Source organism: Silurus meridionalis, chromosome 9 (genome assembly GCF_014805685.1).
Source record: "Silurus meridionalis isolate SWU-2019-XX chromosome 9, ASM1480568v1, whole genome shotgun sequence".
Classification (NCBI taxonomy): Eukaryota; Metazoa; Chordata; class Actinopteri; order Siluriformes; family Siluridae; genus Silurus; species Silurus meridionalis.
The window spans coordinates 25,850,595-25,872,368 of NC_060892.1; the positions used below are offsets into that span (position 1 = coordinate 25,850,595).

The 21,774-nt window shown below is 43.2% G+C and overlaps 3 protein-coding genes across 5 annotated transcripts; 1 reads left to right on the forward strand and 2 right to left on the reverse strand.

Annotated features, from left to right (window-relative positions):
- Positions 1–323: 323 nt before the first annotated feature.
- On the reverse strand, positions 324–8,909 carry socs7 (suppressor of cytokine signaling 7). Of its 2 annotated transcripts, XM_046856984.1 has the most exons (10): positions 7,218–8,909; positions 6,506–6,570; positions 5,819–5,923; positions 3,751–3,882; positions 1,979–2,124; positions 1,603–1,771; positions 1,397–1,525; positions 1,141–1,276; positions 909–1,048; positions 324–803 (listed from the first exon to the last, which is right to left on the reverse strand). In XM_046856984.1, exons 1-9 carry the CDS (start codon positions 8,573–8,575, stop codon positions 928–930), a joined length of 2,361 nt encoding a protein of 786 aa, XP_046712940.1. In that variant the 5' UTR covers positions 8,576–8,909; the 3' UTR covers positions 324–803; positions 909–927. The 2 variants fall into 2 exon arrangements, with proteins under 2 accessions (XP_046712940.1, XP_046712941.1); XM_046856985.1 differs by lacking the exon at positions 3,751–3,882.
- A 216-nt stretch (positions 8,910–9,125) lies between these two features.
- gpr179 (G protein-coupled receptor 179) lies at positions 9,126–18,374 on the forward strand. Its single transcript, XM_046856982.1, has 11 exons — positions 9,126–11,132; positions 11,395–11,503; positions 13,082–13,178; positions 13,276–13,487; positions 13,973–14,041; positions 14,264–14,373; positions 14,698–14,936; positions 15,032–15,170; positions 15,273–15,375; positions 15,470–15,619; positions 15,712–18,374. The coding sequence occupies exons 1-11, from the start codon at positions 10,180–10,182 to the stop codon at positions 18,196–18,198; spliced, it is 4,668 nt and encodes a 1,555-aa protein (XP_046712938.1). The 5' UTR covers positions 9,126–10,179; the 3' UTR covers positions 18,199–18,374.
- Positions 18,375–18,512: 138 nt separating this feature from the next.
- Positions 18,513–21,254, reverse strand: mrpl45 (mitochondrial ribosomal protein L45). Of its 2 annotated transcripts, none has more exons than XM_046856986.1 (8): positions 21,103–21,254; positions 20,425–20,620; positions 20,123–20,240; positions 19,793–19,891; positions 19,631–19,679; positions 19,385–19,534; positions 19,137–19,310; positions 18,513–18,689 (listed from the first exon to the last, which is right to left on the reverse strand). In XM_046856986.1, the coding sequence occupies exons 1-8, from the start codon at positions 21,163–21,165 to the stop codon at positions 18,591–18,593; spliced, it is 948 nt and encodes a 315-aa protein (XP_046712942.1). In that variant the 5' UTR covers positions 21,166–21,254; the 3' UTR covers positions 18,513–18,590. The 2 variants fall into 2 exon arrangements, with proteins under 2 accessions (XP_046712942.1, XP_046712943.1); XM_046856987.1 differs by lacking the exon at positions 21,103–21,254 and adding an exon at positions 20,764–21,043.
- Positions 21,255–21,774: the final 520 nt, after the last annotated feature.

The following is a 21,774-nucleotide window of genomic DNA, read 5'->3' on the forward strand; positions in this document are numbered from 1 at the left end:
ACATTTAAAATTGATTAATTGGTGCCACAATGGGGCGGCACACATGACCCTTCACTGGTCCAGATTAAATCCAGGTTAAATCCAGAGCCTGGTTTATTACCTATCTCAGTTGCCGCTATGTTCGCCTGGGTTTCCTAAAAGGTTCTTTGGTTTCCTGGCACCTCCAAAAAAGATGGATTAACTACAACAATCTGTGTGTACAGTATGTACCATCTGGTGTATGTGTCTGCCTCATGCCCAGTGTTAACCAGGATAATCAGCAGATCCTCGGTTGATCCAAACTGATGAAGATGAACAGATTTTCCCAAAAATTCCATAGCCTCTTTCAGTTTTACTTTCTTTTACTGAAAAGGTAGCCTGCACACAGGCTGAGGAAGTTACAGTTGAGGTAACGGGCAAATAAAGCAGACCACAAGATAACAGAGAGGAAAGGAACGAAAAACGAAGGATTCACAAATGTGTCCCTTTTTTTTTTTTTTTTTTTTTTTTTTTAAATGTCCATTGATTTTATGAGCTACAGATGGAAGTTTTAAGTCATAAATTTAGATCACGTTTAATGTTCTATCCATTTTATTTCACAGTCCTGTGCCTGTCCAGTAGTCTAATGCCTGGCGGTTCATCTCCGGCCCGCTTCATACGGACAGTTCTCCAGCATTTCGCTACCCCATCTGACTTAATATGATGAGCAGTCGTTCTGATGAAGTCCACTGGCTTCTGCTGGAAGACTGATGGGGGATTTCGGGCAGAGCTGTGCAACAGGAGCATCTATGCACTATCCCATCTGCTATCCATACAGAGAAAACCTGAAATAAAAAAAAATAAAAAAAACACTTCATTCGATTTTGATCCTTTAGGTTTGGTTAATAAGCACGATTTAGTTTTCGTTTTTAAAAAAAAATAATTCTTACAGCAAATATGTTTCTCTTGCTACGTCTCCGACTCGGGCTCTTGCTCCACACCTGCTATCTGTCGCATGCCTTTGATTGACAGGTACATCTCTTCCTCTGGGTCGTAGTAGTAGAACTTTTTCAAATAGGAAATCAGGGGTCTGGAGCAGACAGCAATCAAGAACATGTTCAATACAGTTTAAGCAGCACTAATCAAACAACAACATTGTGAAACTAAGGATCTAAGCAGTACTTTGGGAGAGGAAGCTCCTGGATGTGGTCGATGCGGACAAGCTGGCGGATGCAGAAGCGGCAGAGGTGCTGCAGGGTTTTGACGTTACAGAAGCGGGAGACCGGGTACAGCAGCTGCACTGGGGTTGGAGGGAGTCCTGTAAGGCACAGACAACCATTTATGTGATCACCTCTCACCTGCACAGTGTATTCAGTTATTATGATTTTTAAGCCTTGTTTGACAACGATTTCAAAACAGGATGCTAAAGTAACATTACCAGGTACACGCGAGCGCAGAAAGTAAAGGAATTTTCCGTTCTTCGAATGCATAATGGCGCGCTCGATGAACTCCACTACCGAATGGCAGCGGTCCTCAAACTTTGGATGGCACCACAAGCTGAAGGTCCCTGAACAAGCAGACATGTACAGGTCTTGTCATTGTGAACGACGTATTATGTGTGTAAGACTTGTGTGCACTGGTTACCTCTGTAATGCTCCATGCGTGTGTGGTGTGTAACTCCTTGGGAGCGGAAACTCAGGCTGAGGATGTATCTGGGGTCTGAGCTGTCTCGCACCAGAAAAGATCCATCCGGTTTCCCTTTCAGTTTCAGTTCTGCGTCTTCCCAGTTCATCGGCCCCCAGTACCAGCCACACTGAGAAACAGATACGCACCCGCATTAGTGTCCATCGCCATTCGGTTTCAGCTGTACCACCACTGTATTATTAGTTCTATTCAACTCGCCTGCTGTTATAATGGGACACATTATAACACAGTTACCTTTCATCACAACTCGTCCTTGCTCTAAGAACCTAGCTATATTATAGGAACCCGTTTTTTGTTACAGGGTTTCCTTCCTTACCCTCTCCAGTTCCCTCAGGCTCGCTGTGAAGCTGCTGGAATCAACTCCTCTCAGAGGACACACATTTGAAGGTGGAGCAACTCTCATCGGAGGTGGAGTCTCAATCGGTGACAGAGCGGAATGAGGGAGAGCTCGGAAGAAAGCGTCTAGGACAGGAAGATTTCATTTTGCATTATATTACATTTATGCCATTTGGCAGACACCGATATATATAGTCACATATTTATCTCATGCAAACATCTGAACAGTTATGGGGTTAAGGGACTTGGACAGGGGCCCAAGAGTGGCAGCTTGGTGTGGCTGGGATTTGAGCTTTCGGGTACAATGCCTTAACCATTAAGCTACCAACTCTCTGGTAGATGTCTTCAGAACAGGTCATAATCATTAAACCTCACAGGTATGTGTGTAAATCATAAATCCCCAGCGTATGGGTTATCTATTCGGACCTTTTTTAGTTGTTGTTGACGAGAGATCTGATTGGTTGATAAAACGGACTACAGGGACCTGAAGAAACTTTGGACAGGTCTGTTTGCTCGAATACGTTGTGTTCATATATGTTGTTTTGTGTTGCAACATGGTCCTTGAGAAATTTTGTTCTGTTTTACACCACTATACTGTTTATGGTGTAAATGACTATAAAGCCAATCGACTTGACGATTCATGTTGGTGTTTTTTTTGTTCTTACAGTTTTCTTTCCAGCTAAATGTCTTTGTGCTTAAGATATAAATTCAGGACACGATGGTGCATTTGCTCACACACTAACTAGGTCAACTGTCTTCGTTTTTTTTTTTCTTTTTGGAGTGTGATATATCTCGAAGACAAAAAAAACTGTTTTGTGCTCGAAGGTCAAGGTGAGAACTCAAAATGCATTCAACCTCAGGGGCTTACTTCCTCTGTGGTTGCCGTCTACAATGCGCACATGGGCGAGTGTCTCCGTTTCAAAGGTTAACAGAGAACGCGCTCTGCAGCTCTCTGGTGGTCCTGTGCCTGAGTGTTGGATTACACTGACTGACTGATCCGTACTTGGAGTGCACCCGCTTACTGTCTTTCGTGCTGTAAACTAGACGTCTCTACCATCTGTCATGATCTGAGAAATTACATTTCTACAAACGTGCTTGTTGCTAGGTTTGAGGCTTTCTTCTGATCAAAAGCAGACTGTTGTATTGCTGTGGAACATCTCTATGGCTTGGAATTTCCATGTTTCCTCTCACACAGTGCAAGGGAATAATCTGGTTTGCATGTTTTCACAAAACAGTATCAGCTAAAGGTTTGGAACTGAGGCATCAAGAACTTGAGGATGGTGTAATTTTTGTCAAAACGACAACTAACCAACAAATACTATATGAAATATATAAAATATATACATATATACATGGTCACTTGCAAGGAAGTGAATGGAAACATGGAAATGCTTATAGAGATAATATTTTCTCATCTTTTTGTTTATTATAAAGATTCAAGCTTCATTACTAATTCGCTCTTTAGCATCTACACTATGAAAGATGAACAGTTATCAGTTCAGGCAACACTTGCAAAAGCCTGTGTAGCATTTGGCTTCTCATTAATCTGCAATCATCTGAGCACAAATGAGGGACAGAAGGTTAGACAGTAGGGGAGGAACAGGAAGTAAAAGGGAGGGTTGGAGTCAGCTCATTAAACCCTCAGCATACACACATCCATACACACACACACACACACACACACACACACACACACACACACACACACACACACACACACACCAAAGAGCTTTGCCACAATCCCGCCCTTACCATTGAGGCTGAGGCTATGCTGTATAGTGGCATGGATGGGGGGAGGAGGAGGAAGAGGCAAGGGAAGGGACTGCAGGGAAGCCCCCATAATATTCACAAGGAAAGGCCCTGGCTGAGGTCCACCTATATCATCTGGAACAGAGTAGCAGGTATTCAGAAACCAAAAGGAGCCATTAAAAACACATAAGTCAAACTCAAGATGCATCAGAACCATGTAGCACTTCTTAACATTTTACACCAGAGCCATAACATAGAAACCACCCACGAGCTGTAAGCACATACAGGCTCGCATCTGACAGGGCTGGATGAATTGACAAATAAAAAAAAATCAATTCCTGTATTTGGTGTGTTTAAAATGATTATTAAATTAGATTCCTTAATTGAGACAAATATGTTAAAGTGCAACGACAAGCACCAGCATCCAGTTAACAACATTTTTTATATGATTTTTTTAAAATAGATTATGTGTCCAGGAGATGCTCATATGGCTTGGTTCAAGATTAGATCATGAGGCTGTGTGCAAACATGTGGAGTCTGTGAAGAACTCAAGTGCACACTGTACAGAATACTACAACATTGGTGTAATAAAAATATTTCTGTGGTCCAGGCAGAATTGGAGTTTGACCCTCATGCATAAAGATGGAGAATGTGATTGTGATGTTTTGTCATGCAGGAACCAACCCGGCATTCTCACTGGTGAGAAGTTTGGATGGACGTGATGGATCGAGGCCCTGGACTAGTGAGTTTCCACAACAACTACAACCTGAATACCCTCAGCTTTTTTTATCACTTGTGACACTGAACAACCATAAGAATTTTAACAAATTCATTCCAAAACAGATCCTAAACTGGACCCTCTGTACCTCTGTACAGTAACCTAATTAAAATGCACATTCCATTATAACCAATAAAAAGGGTTTGAAGCAGGGTTTCCCTTTTTCTGAACAAATGTATTTGTGTGTATGTGTGATGTATTTCATATTGGCTTGGCTTTCTGCTTGTTATATGCACATATACTATATTTACCCTTATTCTATTGTTAAAACCATTTCAAAGGTATTTTGAAGGAAATAACACAAGATATCTATAGCTGGTTTTTACACGGAAATTCTGGCGAATAATAAATGACCACAGTTGGTCTGATTCTGATTGAAGTATACACGTTTTTTCATTCCGATTGTGCCACGTTAGTTGTATTATCAGGATTATTAGGCCACGTGTAAATGTGGACACTGTATCTCCCTGTCCTGCGATTTAAAACAGGATTAATCAGGTAGACAGTATGGAAAATGGAGATATATTTCCTGGTGTGTAAAAGTACTCCTACTTCATGAATATGAGTAAAGACAAAAAACTCCTCAGAGTAGAAGATGATCCACTCGTGCAAAGCCCATGATGTCGACATGTTTTGTTCACACTTTGTAAACCACAGAATTCCTCCAAATTAAATAGACACAAGACATCATTTGCGGTCTGCCATCCCCTCACAGTCTGCTCACTCGGACCGACAAATCGCAGACTTCTGTAGTGTGATGTGGTTTTGCAAGCGAAAAGAAAAAACGAAGCGAAAATCGGAAAACACGAGCGGAAAACGTTGACGAAATGCCCCGCACGGATCGTCTTAAAACCGCGAGGAAGAATAATGTGGACAGAAAAATTGAAAAAAAAAAAACTTGTTATCTGCTGCAAGATCACATCAGTGAGAAGATTCTGCCCATAACCACAAAATCAACAGAACCAAATGAGGTCAACCTACAAAATCCTTTTGTGCAATAGAACTGAAATAAAATACATTTTATCCATATATTTTTTTCACAAAGGAGGACAGACTGATAGGAGTTAGGAATCTGAGATAGCAGGAGTCAGGGAAGAAAACAGAAGAAAAGAAATATTTAAAGAGATTCTTGGAGAGATAGAGGTGAGACAAACATACTGAAAATGTCAACAAAACTGGCAGACAGTACAAAAGATATAAGATAAGGGACAGAGAGAGAGAGAGAGAGAGAGAGAGAAATGTAGGCCAAGAAAGGAATGAGATCATGAGTATTGTTGTTGTTCATGTGTGTACCTAGCAGGCTGAGACTTCTGCGTGGAGGTGGAGGAGGAGTTGGGGGATGAGGAGAGTTTCTCCCTCTCTGTGAGATGTCCACATCCAGCAGTGACACTGTCTCTCCTGTAACCAGGACAACAACAACCAACATCTAAATACATAATCATTCTATTCTTTAATTGTTAGTCTGGGTGTTAAATATTGCACATAATATAGTTTGCTTAATATACATCATATAGACAAAAGTTTGTGGACATCTGACAATATGATCAGTATGTGTGTTTTTGATCATCTCATCCTACATTCCGTCCCCATTTGCTCTTATAATAACCTCCACACTTCTGGGAAGATGTTTCACTAGATTTTGGAGTTTTGTGCACATTCAGCTATTAGGGACTGATGTAGGTGCAGTCAGCGTTCCAATTCATCCCAAAGCTGCTCAATAGGATTCAGGTTTATAGCTCTAAGGCAGGCCACTTTAGATCACTCCGACCCATGGAAAGCACTTCTTCGTGGATCTGGCTTTGTAGAAATGGGCGTTGTCATGCTGGATACAGGTTTGGGTCTCTAGTTCAGGTGAAGGCATCCTATACAACTATATACCTCCAACTTTCGCTGGAATACTCAGGTGTCCAAATACTTTTGTCAATACGATGCAAGTGATTTTAAAGCTTTGTCTGGTAGTTTCTGTTCTCAGGTCCTTACCAGTGAAGACAGGAGTGAATGCAGCACCAGAGAAGGCACTTTGGGCCCTTGTTAATCCTGGTTGGCTAGTGAAAGACATGATGTGGACAGTTATTGTGAACGGTAACAGTTAAAACATTGACAGACAGAAACAAACACAGAAACAGTGTTTCCTCCGATGCACTTGCAGGGTTTTGGAGAAACGTGTCTCCTTATAGTAAGGATGAATACAAAGTTATTCAGACGGATTGTTTTTACATTGACGGCATCGGTAGACGCCCCTATCCAGAGCGACTTACAATTATCTCATTCATACATCTGAGCAGGTGAGGGTTGAGGGCCTTGATCAAATACCCATCAGCTGCTGGGATTTAAACTCAAAACCTTCTAAACAGACGTCTACCATCTTAACCACCTTCTTCATTTGTCCTGTAAGGAAACATTTTAATCCAGGATGTCCACGTTTACAGGACAGCAGCAATTTACTGACTGATTTAATGAGTATAGACATGATGTGGTGAACATCTGCAGGAGACTTTGTAACCATGTGGTGCTTCTCCACCTTTTTAAATGTTCCCCAGAAGGACAACTGAAGAATCAGTGTACAGTTTCAGACCCCAACATTTTACTAAGACACTTAAATCAATAATCAATAATAAAGACATCATGCTGTAGGTCTATTCAAAAAGAAAACCTGAATATTCATGGTAAAAAGTTTTCTCTCGAGTCCTACCTGCTCGCATCCTGCTCCCCTGCGGACATGTCCACCAAGCTGCCGGCTGAGGAGATGGAGAAGGTCACCGATGGTCTCTTATCCAGAAGGTTATTAGAGCCGCTACAGCTTTTAGTCCTGAAAAGTTTGCTCAGACGGTTTTTTAGAGATCCCTTTCTGCTCTTGGTTGGCACTTTCAGCCCTTTAAACGGTTCGCAGGCCGCACCGACGCTCCTCAGCGCCTGCATGCTGGTGCTCGACCCGAGATTGGAGCTCGAGCCTTCAGGACGCAGTTCTACTGAAGATGAAGATTGTGATGAAGTCGGGAACTGTGCTGAGTCTCTGTCAGTGGTGTCGCCTTGAGTCTTAATAGTGATGGAGCCTCGAAGCAAACAGCAAAGATGCGAGTCGCGACATGTCGGTAAGCACAGACCACTGGTGACCCCGACCGCCTGGCCAGAAGGGAAACATTTCAGTGCGAGCTCTGCCTTCACCTGGGCTCCATCCTGGGACTCGGTGTTGCTCTTCATGCCCAAACCGTTGACCTCCGAGTCGAGGCCCTCGAGTACAAGCAGAGCATCGCTGGTCTCGGTTGGATCTTCGCCTTGTCGAATTCCAGTCGTCGTGGAGCACGAGCAGTGGGGTAGATCACCATCCTTGAGAAGAAAGTCGGGAACCGGGGCGACCCCTAGCTCCCCAAACTGACGAGCGAGTTCCAGTACAGGCCTGTCCGGGATCCGGTGCTCTCCTTGCGCCTTTGTGCTCGGTTTTGATGTGTCACCGATCTGCTGCCAGTCGCGATGCCGGTGGCACAGCTCTCCTCTGTCCGTGTCCTCGGTGTTCACTCTGAGCTGAGGATGCAGCGCCCATGGAGGATGGTATTGATGCTGAGCATCTACAGCGCCGCGCGTATTGTTGGTTGCGCTGCCGCTCGACTCGGAAGTGTGCGTCGTCTGCTCTTCTAAAGACCTCGAATCAAGGCTGTCATCCGCCCTGTTTTTGGACAATCCATCGGGGTCTCTTGAGATATTTCGGAATACCAGCAACTGAGGCCCGATTCCGCCTCTGTGGCTGAGATCGTAAGCGCGGGCCTCGGAGGCATGGAGCGGAGGAGGAGGAACGGAGAGCGGTGCTCCGGTAGCCATTACGCCGGCGTCAGGTGCATCGCTTCCGCCAGACTGCAGAGCTTTGTTCCCCGCTGAGAGGTGACTGAGACCCGCCAGATTCTGCGAGCAGTCCAGTTTAGCCTTAACGTTCCCATGTCCCAGTCCAGAGCCCGGCGACAGACTGCTGCTCTCATCGTCCAAACGGTCCTCCTCGGCCGCAGAGACCAGGCGCATCAGGACAAAATCGGGTGACATTTCCTGCCCGGTGTTCATTCTTATTCCTCGGTGCGCGGAAAAGAGCGAGCAATATCCGCGTTTCACATCGCCCCAGTGTCTAGATCGGTATCGCCGCCTGGAGTGATAATAAAAGCCGCTTTGCTCGAAGACTAGAATTAGAAAGCAGATTATTTCCGCTGCAGCTTCACAGCATCCCTGGGAGGAATCGGTGTCACCGAGAGATGATCACACAGAAACACCACGACGTCCAGGAGGTCTACTCGGCGGCGTCCTCCGGGTCTCACACATAAAAAAATATATATATATACATACATACATACAGAAGGGTCCGTTTAACGGAATGCGTGCGCGTCCCGGTCACGTTACCGTCTGCTATAGGGCCCCACCCGCGCGCGCGCGCTCGCTCGCTCACTTCCGCACGCGCTGCAAGCGCGAGCTTTTATCAGCACAGACGCTTCTCCACTCGGCTTAAAGCTCAAATCCCACACCGCAGCATGACTTCTACACACGTGCACTTCACACCACCGTGTCTCCTGCACCCCTAGTGCACTAAATATGCGCGACTAAGCGCTTCAGGACTGAGCCTCTGAACACACTCATGCTTTAATGATGTTTATTTTATATGTCCTGTCGAGAAGATGTCTCATAAGATTCCGTTAAAAGATGTCAAAATCGTATAAATCACATTTCATGATTTTGAACAATAACAGCAATTTAAACATATTTGCACCTTTTTGTTGTTTGGTTTGTTTTCTTTTTTTTATAAATGAATCTACAATATTGATGGTGGTATAAACTTGGCGTCATTATGAACGTATTAAGATTTGGATTCATTCAGGTAGGACACCACTAAAGGCCTGGGGGGTCAAATCCACGACCCACCACTTGATTTTTGTCTATATAATATACTTCTATACATTTATAAATGTCACCTTTAATACCTTTATATTAGTCTTTGTTACATGCAATATCCTGGAGGACCAGATGATGTCGCTGTAATCAAACAGTTCTCTCTAAAGTTATATGTATAGGCATTGTAATGCAGCATTTCTGAGAAATCAGACAGTTGTTACATTCTTTGATTGTAGATCAAATGTTTATTTGTGGTATCTTCTAGATATGCAGCCCATCTTAGATTAGATCTTGGTATCAAACAAACACACCATAAAAACTCAATCTGAGGAGAGAGCTGGTTTAATCCAGAGCATGGTGAGAGTCTGATAGATGGTGTAATCATCAGGATTACCATGCAATGCACTTTTCCACTCACACACACACCTCCTGCAGCTTTAACAGCTGTATGTGTCTCATCACCCCCAATACTGAGGAGAGACCTGAGTGGTAGGAACAGCGAGTGAGACGTAGAAGTTTACCAGAGTAAACAACGATCCTATGAGCATTGGGGTATTTTATATTTATACTTGGCAGGGTTTTTGTAACGATTACACCTGAGCATCTGTGGAGCATCAGATGGTTCTTAATTTCTGCTGGGTGATTTTTTAGTCATTATATCTAAGGTAAACTGCATGTTTCCATTAAGGACCACTGAAATCTTCAATAACGACTACAGCTGCTACAGATTTTTCCATCTCTATGCCTGGGAGTAGGAGCATCGAAGTTCAGAGATGGTTTAACAACTAATGGGAAATTGCATTGAGTGCAGCAGAGAGATGTGGATCTACATGACGACAAGCTTCCCGGACAAACTGCTGATCCTGCTTTTCCTTTCATCCCTGCTCTCTGCCCAGCTCAGCCCCAATTTGAACTCCGGCACTTCTTCCAGCCAGGGACCCACTCCATTATCCTCCAATACAAGATGTACAGTTGAAGAAGAGCTTGCTGGCAACATGCAGTCTCCTAGTGTGAGCACAAATCCTCCAGTAGTAGTAGAAGAGAAAGAGCAAGACTGGTCTGTGCCTGAAAATTACCTCTACACCGGTGATGCCTCTCTCCTGAGTTCTTCACGCTGCAGTAAAGCTTTTCAGTTGACTGCTCAGCATGGTGCTATTCCACATAACATCAAGGCTCTCCTTTACCAGTCTACAACGTCTCTGACCAACACGGTGAACTTCCTCAACTTCATCTTTCAGGCAAGTGATCTAAGAGAGACCAGCTTAAGAGAAGACATAGATTGGTACCATTCGCTGATCCGATCCATGCTTGTTGGGGAAAGACCTAGCCTGGTGAGAAATGCTCTTCTAAGCTTTAATGCTGATCCTACAACAACTCAACCACAACTGGTTCTCTTGGCCTCCAAGGGCTTATCCCAGGATATCTACCTACAGGACCTCACTTTGGCCTGGGAAAAACCTCAATCATTGCCTCATGGCTTTAATCAGAGCTGGTTCAAATTACTGAATTCCAACAATCCATCCTTTCCTGGCTTGTCTAGACAGGTCCTGCGAAATGACCTCAGCACCCTGGACACACCCAAGTGGGCACATGGGGGCACCTATGTAACTAATAGTAGTGGACTTCAGTGGGGTGAAGCCCCATTTCTGGAGTGTATGGAAGGGCGGTACCTGCCTGGGTGGTTGCTTACACTTTCTATGCCTTTTTATGGACTGAAGCCAGACCTCAGTCCTGAGTTCAGGTGAGTAGGTTCTGTCTCTTCTCAGACCCTGCACCCTCTCAGAACTATCTGTTACCTTTAAATGTTTTGGCTTGTATGTTGTTTTTGGTTTTTTTTGTGAGATCCTTTAAAGTATTCATGTAGAACCCTACAGCAGAACTTCAAAGAACATCATGGAACCGTATGGTATGTCAAAACTCATAATGAATCCTCAGGACACAGCTAAAACAATAAACACTCACGATAAACACCTGTCTTTCTCTTTTATCGGTGCTGGTGGTAGAGGTGTGATCCGTCTAGATGTGAATATCCAGGATTTCGATGTGAACCAGTGTGCCATTGGGAATTTCTGGTTTGCTGACACACATAAGTGTAACCGTACCAGCATGGAGGTAAATCCTGTACAAACACCAATCAGTACAAATAATTCACATTTTAAACTGGGTCAGTCACTGGCATGAAACCTTTCATTTTTCCAATATCATTTGCTCTTTCACTCTTCCTTTCTCAAGCTCTGTCCATCTGGCCTCAGTCTTACTCAGGCCTCCTGGGTGCTGGGTGGCAGGGGGATAATCCAGGGGATTAATCCAGCATTAATCCAGAGATGTCCATATCCTTTTCCCTAACGCAGCTCTTTATGTTCAGGGAACAAAGGAAAAAAAATAAATCAGTTTAATAGCAAACACAATGGGATTTTTTTTTGAACAAGACACATATATAAACCATGACAAACGATCACATGATATGGAAATTACAATCAATCATATTAAAATATACTCTATTAAAGATAAGATTACATGAAATGCTGTAATTCTCTACAGCAAAGATTTTTTTTATCCTTATGGAGAAAATGGATTTATGGACAGCATTTCTTCTCCTTCTTTTGGCTGCTCCCTATAGATATCTGTTCCACACTGTCCAGTCCACAACATCTGCCCTTTTAAAACCAAAAACATGCAGCATTTCATAGCTGTAAATAATAACCACAGAGTTTTATGGATTTATTTAATGGAAAACATTAGTGATGGGGGTGAAAGCGGTGGTCTTTTAAAATAGGCATTAGCTATCCATTTAGATTAATACCACTTTTCTGACATGAGGGCCTTTCAGCACTGATGAGAGTCTGCTTATGTAATTACAACCGAGCACTTTCTCTCACTCACACACAGCTCTTACTACCTGAACTCATCAGATATTCTGGTTGTATAAGCACATGGTCATGAGTCCTTAAAAGGAGATAAATATGTATTTACGCTGAAAATCACACTGTGACCTTCCTGAATGGAGACCACGTCAATAAAAAGAGGAATATAATGACTTAGATTAGACTTATATTCATGTCAATAAGAACAAGAAGTTGTTCAAAGCATTGATGGGTTTTAGATGTCGTGAGACAAAATGATTGACTTTTCCATTGCATGCAATATATGGACAAATATTTGTGGACACTTGAGCAGATTGGAGTGAGCTCTTTGAACATCTCAGTCCACATTTAGTCCTCATTTGCTGTTATAAAAAACTTCACTCTTCTGGGAAGATGTTCCACTTATTTTGGTGAGGTGAGGAGGCCTGGCAGTGTTCACATTCATCCCAAACATGCTCCTTAGGGTTTGGGCTTTATAGCAGGAGATCTTCCACTCCAACCAATGAAAAGCAGATCTTTATGAAGCTGGTTTTGTCCACAGAGGCATTGTCATGCTGGAACAGGTTTAGGTCTCTTAGTACGAATGAAGGGAAAATTTCATTGATCATATAAGATCCAAAGACATCCATTATAATTGGTGCTTCCAACAGTTTGGAAAAGAACCACGTATAGCTGGAAAAGCATACAGCATTCGTTCTATCAACATAAACCAGCCGAGATTAAGCAGTAATTTAATCTCACACAGATTTTTGCAGACGGTCACACATTTGGTTAACACCAGTTGATTTTTTTCTCTCACCATCTTGCTGTTGTCTCCTTTCCCTAGTGTGAGCCGATTCTTGGGAAGGGGTTTCGTCTTGGTCAGTACTGCTGCCGATGTAAAAACGGATACTACAGCCTTCCAGCGGTCACAGAAGACCAGTGTACGGCCTTTTGTCCCAATATTCTAGGAGCGAATGTTCAATTCCTCTAAAGTTCAAAACTCTGATGCTAATCTGTGGTTCTGTTTTGGTGAAACAGTGGATGATGGTTCCAGGATTACCCATGGGTGTTACCCACTGATCCCCATGTGTGTGCCCTGCTGGCCGGGATGTAAGCAGTGTCAGGATGGTTCTCCGTGTTGGGTTGACCAGGACTGGAAGCTGAGAGTGGTTCTGCTCGCTGTGCACAGCTTCTTCATGGCACTTGTGCTGATCAGCATGCTGAGAGTATACCAGTGCCGGAGGACGAGGGTGAGACCAGATCTGGACTATAGGTGGAAAATCAGTGTCAGTTAAATATATTCTTGGTTTCAGTTTGTTACAGTTACAGATCAAAAGTATGTGGACACAGCTGTTTTTTTTTTTTGGGTCTTTGTATTACACTGTTAGTATACAGTTTTCTTTTACCGGAACCTTGAAAACCAAACATTGTCCACTCCATTCTTCAAGGCTTTCCACTAGATTTTGGGGTGTGACTATAGGGATCAGCGATCATCCAGGTACAAGAGCATTTCTGAGATCAGTTACTGGGCTTTAAGTTCTAGTGAAGGAAGATAGTAATATGGAGTACACAGATATTCCAGACACTTCTTTTTTGCACCAGTTTGTGAAAGAACCATGTGTTCAAAAGATTCCGGTGGTCAGTCACTTAAATACTTTGGCCATGCAGTGAACATACTACTTTCAGAGACACAGATATGATAAAAACATTTGTATTTTTTCCTTTCAACTGACAGCCAATTCGAGCATCTGGTCTCCTGTTGCTGGAAATCATTCTCTTCGGCTCTCTGCTCCTTTACTTTCCCGTGAGTGTGTGAATTAAATTGGTCATATCTGTTCAAAACTATATGAGATAAATGCATAATAGAGCGAAAGTTACTCAACAATTCCCATTGCGCTGATGACCAATGACGATCACTTCCATTTATTATAATTACTACATTGTGTTTATTAAAATTTGAATAAAATCCTGAAGTGATTTTTGAATAATTGTTTTCTTGGACCATTATCTTCTTTTCTGTTTATAGGTTTTGATCATATATTTCAAGCCCAGCACATTTCGCTGCATCCTGCTCCGCTGGGTGCGTTTGCTCGGCTTCGCCGTCGTTTACGGCACTGTGACGTTGAAAATGTACAGGTGTGTATTCCTAACCTGTACATTCATCATCACTCCATACAGCTGAACAATAGCGGGGTATAAGACGTGTGGAAGATGTTCACCAGGTTGATCTGCTCCGGCACTTTCTGATTAAAGATTTTTGTCCCTGGAAGTTTATTGAGGAAGTTTGGGTTCATTTGTAGCTGTAATAATGGATAATGGAAATAGTCTAGACATTTAAGTTTACAACTTGTGACCCATCCTACATGTTGGACTTTATATTAATGAAGAAAGAAAATCTACACCATCATGTGTTTGTGGTATTAAAATGTCAGATATGACACCTACCATCGACTTCCACAGGGTTCTTAACGTGTTCCTCTCGTGCACGGCCCAGAGACTCCCCTACATGTCCAGCACCAGTGTGCTCAGGATGCTGGGAGTGATGCTGCTCACAGTCAAATGGTTTCTGTGCGCTTGGTCTATGGGGGTCCTTCAAAACCAAGATCGTAACATCCCTCTGCTGACTACGTTAACCACCTGGGATGGGCAGAAGTTCAGAGCGTGTGATTTGGACCGATGGGATTACATGATGGCTATGGGTAGGTGAGATCTACACGGTTATGTCCTGGAGAATTTCACATCATTATATACACTTCTTATTCGATTTAATTAATAAGGTGTGTCTGGTTTTCAGCGGAACTGATGTTCCTGTGCTGGAGCAGTTCCCTCAGCAGTGCAGTGAAGGCTGTGCCCTCTGCTTTCCACGAGCCTCGCTACATGGGCATCGCCGTCCACAACGAACTGCTCTTCTCCACCATGTTTCACCTCCTCAGGTAAGAGCTTCAGATCATGCTAATATGCTCGACCCAAAAAAAACAAGCAAATACAGCCAATTTCAAACGTTCAGATCGTCTCGTTTTGCCTTCTACTCTCAGATTCATAAAACCGTCTTTACATCCTGACTGGACGCTCGTGCTGTTCTTTATCCACGTACACATCACCATTACTGTAACACTTGGCCTGCTGTTCTTACCCAAGGTACTTCCTGTTTAAGCAGATCCTACAGGTCTGTGTGTTGGTAATTGGTATTAGTTATCACTAAAAATCAAGATCAATTCAAATGTTATTGCAGTTCCTCCACATCTCTCAACTCATAAAAGAGGATAATGCTTCAGAGATGTGTGAGGATGAAGTGGACCTCCGGCGTACATGTTTACATGCACATAACAGTTTTACATCCGGCTGCTGGAGTGACCACAACCTGGACCCCGATGACATTCAGGTAAACGTCCGTAAACAATACACAAATTATGATATAATTTCTTTAAATTTCTTCCTATTGCCATTTTATAAAATGTGTTTATTGTGCATCAGGGTGAGCTGAAGAAACTTTATGCTCAGTTGGAAGTCCACAAGACCAAGAAAATGGAAAAGAACAACCCACACCTGCGGAAAAAACGCAGTTCTCGGCTCACGTTCGGCCGGTCCCTTATTAGACGGATAACTGAGATGCCAGAGAGCATGAGTCGGCAGAGTAGCCGTAGAGATAAGGACGCTTCGAGAGCTGGAGGAACACCAAAGGGGTCTGGCTCTTTCCTGGCAACTTCTGTAAGCACTCGGGTCAATAAGAGGAACGAGACAGCGGAGCCGCCGTCTCCACCGGTGAGGGGGACCGTGATGAAAAATTCTTCAGTGAAAAGCTGGATGAACAAGAGTTCCTCAGAGACAGAGTCCATCGATAAAGCACCAATCTTCTACAAGTCATTCAGTGCTCAAAACCTAACTGTAGACAACAACTTTCTACAACCGGTGTCCACTCGGGTTCAGAAATCTTTTAGTTTTACAGAACACCACAGCGATCGCCATCTGCTTTCGCCTAATAAGAGCCTGGTGGAAACGGCAGAAAGTTTAAAAACAAATCTAAAAGATCAGTTTGGCAACGCTGATGTTCAAGACGAACAAACTTCAGGCTTAAATATGGCAAACCAAAAACATGCTGAGGAACAAACCATACCACCAACGTTTACATCACCCCCCTCACTAATATACGTTTGCCCCTGGGAATTTGCCTCCTCCTTGACCTGCTCTTCTCCCCCTGCAACAAAAACAGAGAGTGGTCTGAATTCAGATGTTGAATCATCAAGACCAAAACTTTCGATCTCCTCAAGTGCTCCCGGATCACCATACAGCTTTCCCAATCTGATGGCCCACTATGGTTTATCTTCCCAATCTGCCACACAGACGCTCCAACTAGCAAAGAGCATGGTGGACAAAAAAGGAAGGAGTAAATATAACAGTAAAAATGAACTTATCAGAGAGAAGGGCACATTCCACCCAGCCAGATCAGCCACTCTAAGCAGCGCTATCAAGTCGATAAAAAGGACACAAACACCAAGACGATTAATGACCAGTGATGATTCAAAACCATGTCTTGTTAAACAGGCAGCAATAAGAGTCTCCCCAGAGAGGAAGTCCATAAACAATCCCTCTTCACATATCCACCTGTGGGGGTCAGCGTATGAAAATATAACACAAAGTCAAAACTGTGGCGAGCGACGACCGCGTCTGACCGAAAGCACGAAAGACAGAGGTTCTTCAACTGTTCCAAGGTCAACAGAGTATCAATGGGACATTCTGAACAAGACTCGTCCACAAACCACCATCGCTGATATTTGCCCCTGGGAAGTGATGCAACAAGATCAAATGAAACAAATAACATCAAACAAAGATATTTGTTCACAGGAATCCCTGGGACAGGCATCAAGAATTAATTATGAACCTCGGAAAGGAATTGAGCAACACCACCTCCTTACTGAGGCAGAAATGCCCCCCGGCGATGTTGAACAAGATCCTGCCAAAGTAGTTTCCGAGGCAACAAAGCCAACTGAAAGAGTTATTTATGTAAATTCTCGTCTAGAAGCAAAGAGGCAGAATCCGGTGCGACAGGAGACACTTCGGACTGAGGTCTGTCCATGGGAAACATGCGACACCCAGACAAACCAGGAGATGAGGTGTGTTGATGTACATCCCTGGAAATCAAATGCAAGACTACGAAAAAACTCAGATTCCAAATGTCTACCAAGGCTTTTAACAAAACAACTTACCGGTGCTGCACATGTGGAGATGCGCCCATGGGATATTCCTGAGGGAACTTCCTGCAAATGGGAATCAGAACATCTAGAGAAACCAGGCGATGATGTAAAGAAAACTAGAGCAACAAAACAGCCGACAAGCACAGCAGAAACCTGTCCATGGGATTTCCCAGAGTCATCACCTACTGTGAAAGACTATCTGAGGGAGTCAAAGGAAACATCACTGAAACCAAAACAAGGAGACACGACATGGCTTGTGTCCAAGAAAGAAGATCTCCATCCTGAAGAAGCAGAGGTGACGGAGAGGTCAGAAGGGATTACCATAACAAAGGAAACTGATATTTCAGTCCTAGAAAGAGAATGTGTGCATGCTAAGATCAGTCTTTGGGAAACCATTATGCTAGAAAGCGAACAGCCGGGGAAATCTAACGCCGATTCCGTGTATACAGATGACTCTGAGGAGCAAAGAGATGAAAATGATGCTGATATCCCCCCACAAGAAACCAAACAATCAGCTCAAAGTCAAAATAATCTTGAAGTGCACATGTATCCTTGGGATCTAGAGGTCTCAGAAAGGGAAATGAAGGGGAAAAGAGTCAATCGGCCTCTGACTCGATGTGATGCTTTGTGTCCTTGGGAAATGAAAGGAGGAGCGAATGCACTTGACCCTGATAACTCCAATATCTTCACCTGGGAGGAACCAATAGCAGAAGATGAAAGTGATGCAGAAACGGCAGCAGAGGCTTTTATCTTCCCACCTGACTTATGAGTTCAAAGCTCAATAACATGTGCTTCGTTTTAACAAATTGGACCACCACAGTAACTGTAGACATCGATGTACTAAACCACTGCAAATCAACTGCTAAAATTAATGTCCAGGTCCAGTTCCTTTTTATCCAACAACATTTAAAGCACAAGGATCATTGAGGGACATTTTATCTGCATAGAGCTGAAGAAAAAAAATAAATAATAGAGCTACATATTTGTGGACATTTCACACACACACACAGACTATAAATTACACAAACACACACAACCCCAATTCCAAATTCCACTTACACACTGAAAGAGATCACTGTACAATTTTCTGGAACATTAACTTTATTTCACAAGACAATAATGAAATCTGTACAAAGATGTCGGACCACGCCACCCTGTGGCTCATTTGTGCCACTGCACCGCCTTGGGTTGTGGCACCTCATAATTAAGAGTCTCAAACTCCTGTTCCGGTTTAAGCTTAGGGCCGGGGATCATAACAGTCTGCAGGGGGGAAAAAATATGAACAGGAATTAGAACCATTGTAGACAGTAACACTATAGAAATCACAAGTTTACCATCTGTGTGTATGTGACTATTAAAAAAGGAATAATTAGCCTTGCTGACTCTTTATTTTTGCCCTTAACCACAGTTCTGGAACTCTCGAGCTCCTGATGCAGTTCTCAGACAGCTAACGGCGCTCTCGGCTAATCAACGCTAGGCTGAATCCTTCACACTACGAAACTCACGCATTCACGAACAGATGAATCGTAATTATACCGTATAATCATATTTCTGTTTTTTGGACCCTGTGTCAAATAAAGTTGTGCACTGCTGCTTTAACGATCTGTTCTTATAACTCCTGGACTGAAAATGCATTTACTGCTTTATATCTAAAAAGTAAAAAAAAAAAAAAAAAAAAAGTACTATATTACACTTATTGGAACAAACCTTCAGGATGGGTTCTTTAGGCGGAGCCCAAGCCGGGACGATCTTGCCGTGTAGCCTCCACAAGCCGTACGGGTTCACCAGGTGTCTCTCCATCACCAAGTACTCCAGAACATCCCTGGGCTCTTCTTCATCTCCCAGCATTAAGCGTCCAAATCGGTCGTATATCGCTAAAGTCTTAAAAACAAAAACAAACAATAACGCATGGTCACTACAGTGACGCTCCACAAAGCGCTCATTAATCGTCTCACCTGTCTGGAGTGCATCCTGATGGTCACTTGGCCGTATAAATTGCCCTTCGTGATCATGTCGGGGCATCTGGCGTGGACCAGCCGGGGCGGCTCGAGAGACTCGACAAAGCGCCAGCGCAGCGTTTTATACCGGTTTCCTCGAACGATCTCCTACAACACAGAGCAAACACGCGACTCTGCTACAAACTCCGAACATGTGACGAACGATACATTCAGAGCGTTTACACGTAAAAGACTTTTACTTACAGGGTAACACCTTTCAGTCACCAAAGAATGGAGTCTCCCCTTGTCGAACCTGGAAGAGTGAAGAAATTACATGTGGTTTATTCCTTAAAATAGTGCTGTTTTACAATAGTGACACAAAAAGGGTTTAAATAAACAAAAAAAGACGAGAAAGATGCTTCTTACTGTGTCAGAGCCAAATGAGCATCGATGAAGATTTCCTGAGCTCGCACGGCAAACGTTTTACTCGAGAACTCCGGGTCGTGCTCCTTTATTTTGCGCAGCCTTGAAGAAAAAAAAAAAGGAACTAAAAATGCTCGCAAACACTAGAACATTCGATCAACGTCTGATCAAACCCTACACCTCTATCTAGGCTGAATATTTAAAAGTCATTGCTCTAGAGTCAAATCCGAGATTCTGGAGACATATTTTCCGTCTCGTGAAACATCTCAGATTTTAAAAGTAGAACGATGTTTAAAAAAAAAAAAGAAAAAAAACAAGGCAGCCGTTTCTTACGCCAGCTGTGAGGCTGCGCTCTGTCGGAGCTGCTCCGTGCGCTGTTTCAGACCTTCTCTGGACAGAGAGGAGAGACGGGCGTCGCCCTCGGGAGGGATGTACGGGTCAAAGACTCCGGCTATTACAGACACACGGGTATAAAGCAGAAAGTTAGAAATAAATCTAAAAAAACATCAATATGTATAATTAACGGTGTGATCTCCTAATTGAGAAATATTAAATATGATGCAGTATAGCAGAGATCTGACCACCAACAAACAAAAAGAGTTTCGATTTGACTTGACACTGGAACCAGTGCGTACCAGTGCATGAGATGTTGATGGGTCTCTCCATGTACTCCTGTCTGATGACCACTCCAGCAGCACGCGCCTTCGCCTCCTGCTCAGAGTGCGACTTTTCCTTCAGCCCCACAGCCGGAGGGATGAAGTAACGCTTCTTGGTGCGAACGGGAACCAATGCAGCCAGGGGCCATTGCACATCCAGAAAAGGTCCAACATTCTGCATATATCCAGATCAACACATCACAAATTGAGACCCATATCATTACACCTCACTTCACAAACCTCTCCTGATTCAACTCGCCGCTCTTGGAGCTTAAAGATCTACACAGACCAGTTCACATCCAAGTCTCATCTTCTTACCTGGATACACCTGAGACTTGCTGCTGTAATCATAAAGACTCTGGTACTGACACTGAATATGCGTTTATCACACACTTAATATTCACTCATAGATTGCAGGTGGAAAAAGTATAATATAAACACATGAGATTATACGATGCTCTCAATGGTTCTTCCTCATGCTGTCTCAGGATGAGGAACATCAGCCCTTTCTACAAATCATTGGAGAACAGAAATGTGCTTCTCAAGTTCTTCCTGCTGTCTATTAAAAACATATCCGCGGGATGCTTTAAAAATTATCATCAATGAAACTAACCTGATCTTTATAACATTATTAATCAATATTTAATGATGTCATACCTTTAAACTGCTGCATGTGCTCTGATTAAGGAGTTTTAACGTCCTACAGATGGACGCCGCCATTTTCCGCCAACCTTCTTCTTCGTCTTCTTCTACGGGTGTTATTGTGTACACGCAGCGCCACCTAAAGGCAGGGAGGAACCTGCCGTATTATTCACGCCGTCGTATAATGAGAAAATAGTTTGTGCGGCCAAAAGTTTATGGACACCAAACCATCACATCCACATGTGCTTTTATTTTTTGTATTATTATTTTTTTAAATTCTGGATGGACACCATTCCAACCATCACACACACCATAGAGCTCATTTTAGTGAACAGGGTTTGGGACTCATTTCACAGAAATCATAGCATTAAGGCAAATATATACAGAGGCATTCTGGACAATTATGTTGCAGAACCTCATATGGGGGTGAAGGTCATATGTCGACATAGTTTTGGACATTTAGGCTACAGTGATGGTGGAAGTGATAATATTAGTAGTATCCAAAATAATAATAATAAAGTTAGCAGCAGTAATGGTGGTGGTAGATGCATTAATATTAATAATAGTTGTTCAAGTACATTTTTAAGGCATTTGGCAGATGCCTTTATCCAGAGTGCCTTACCTTTATCACCTTAATACAACTGAGCAGCGATCAAGGGCCTTGCTTAGGGGCCCAATGAATAAGAT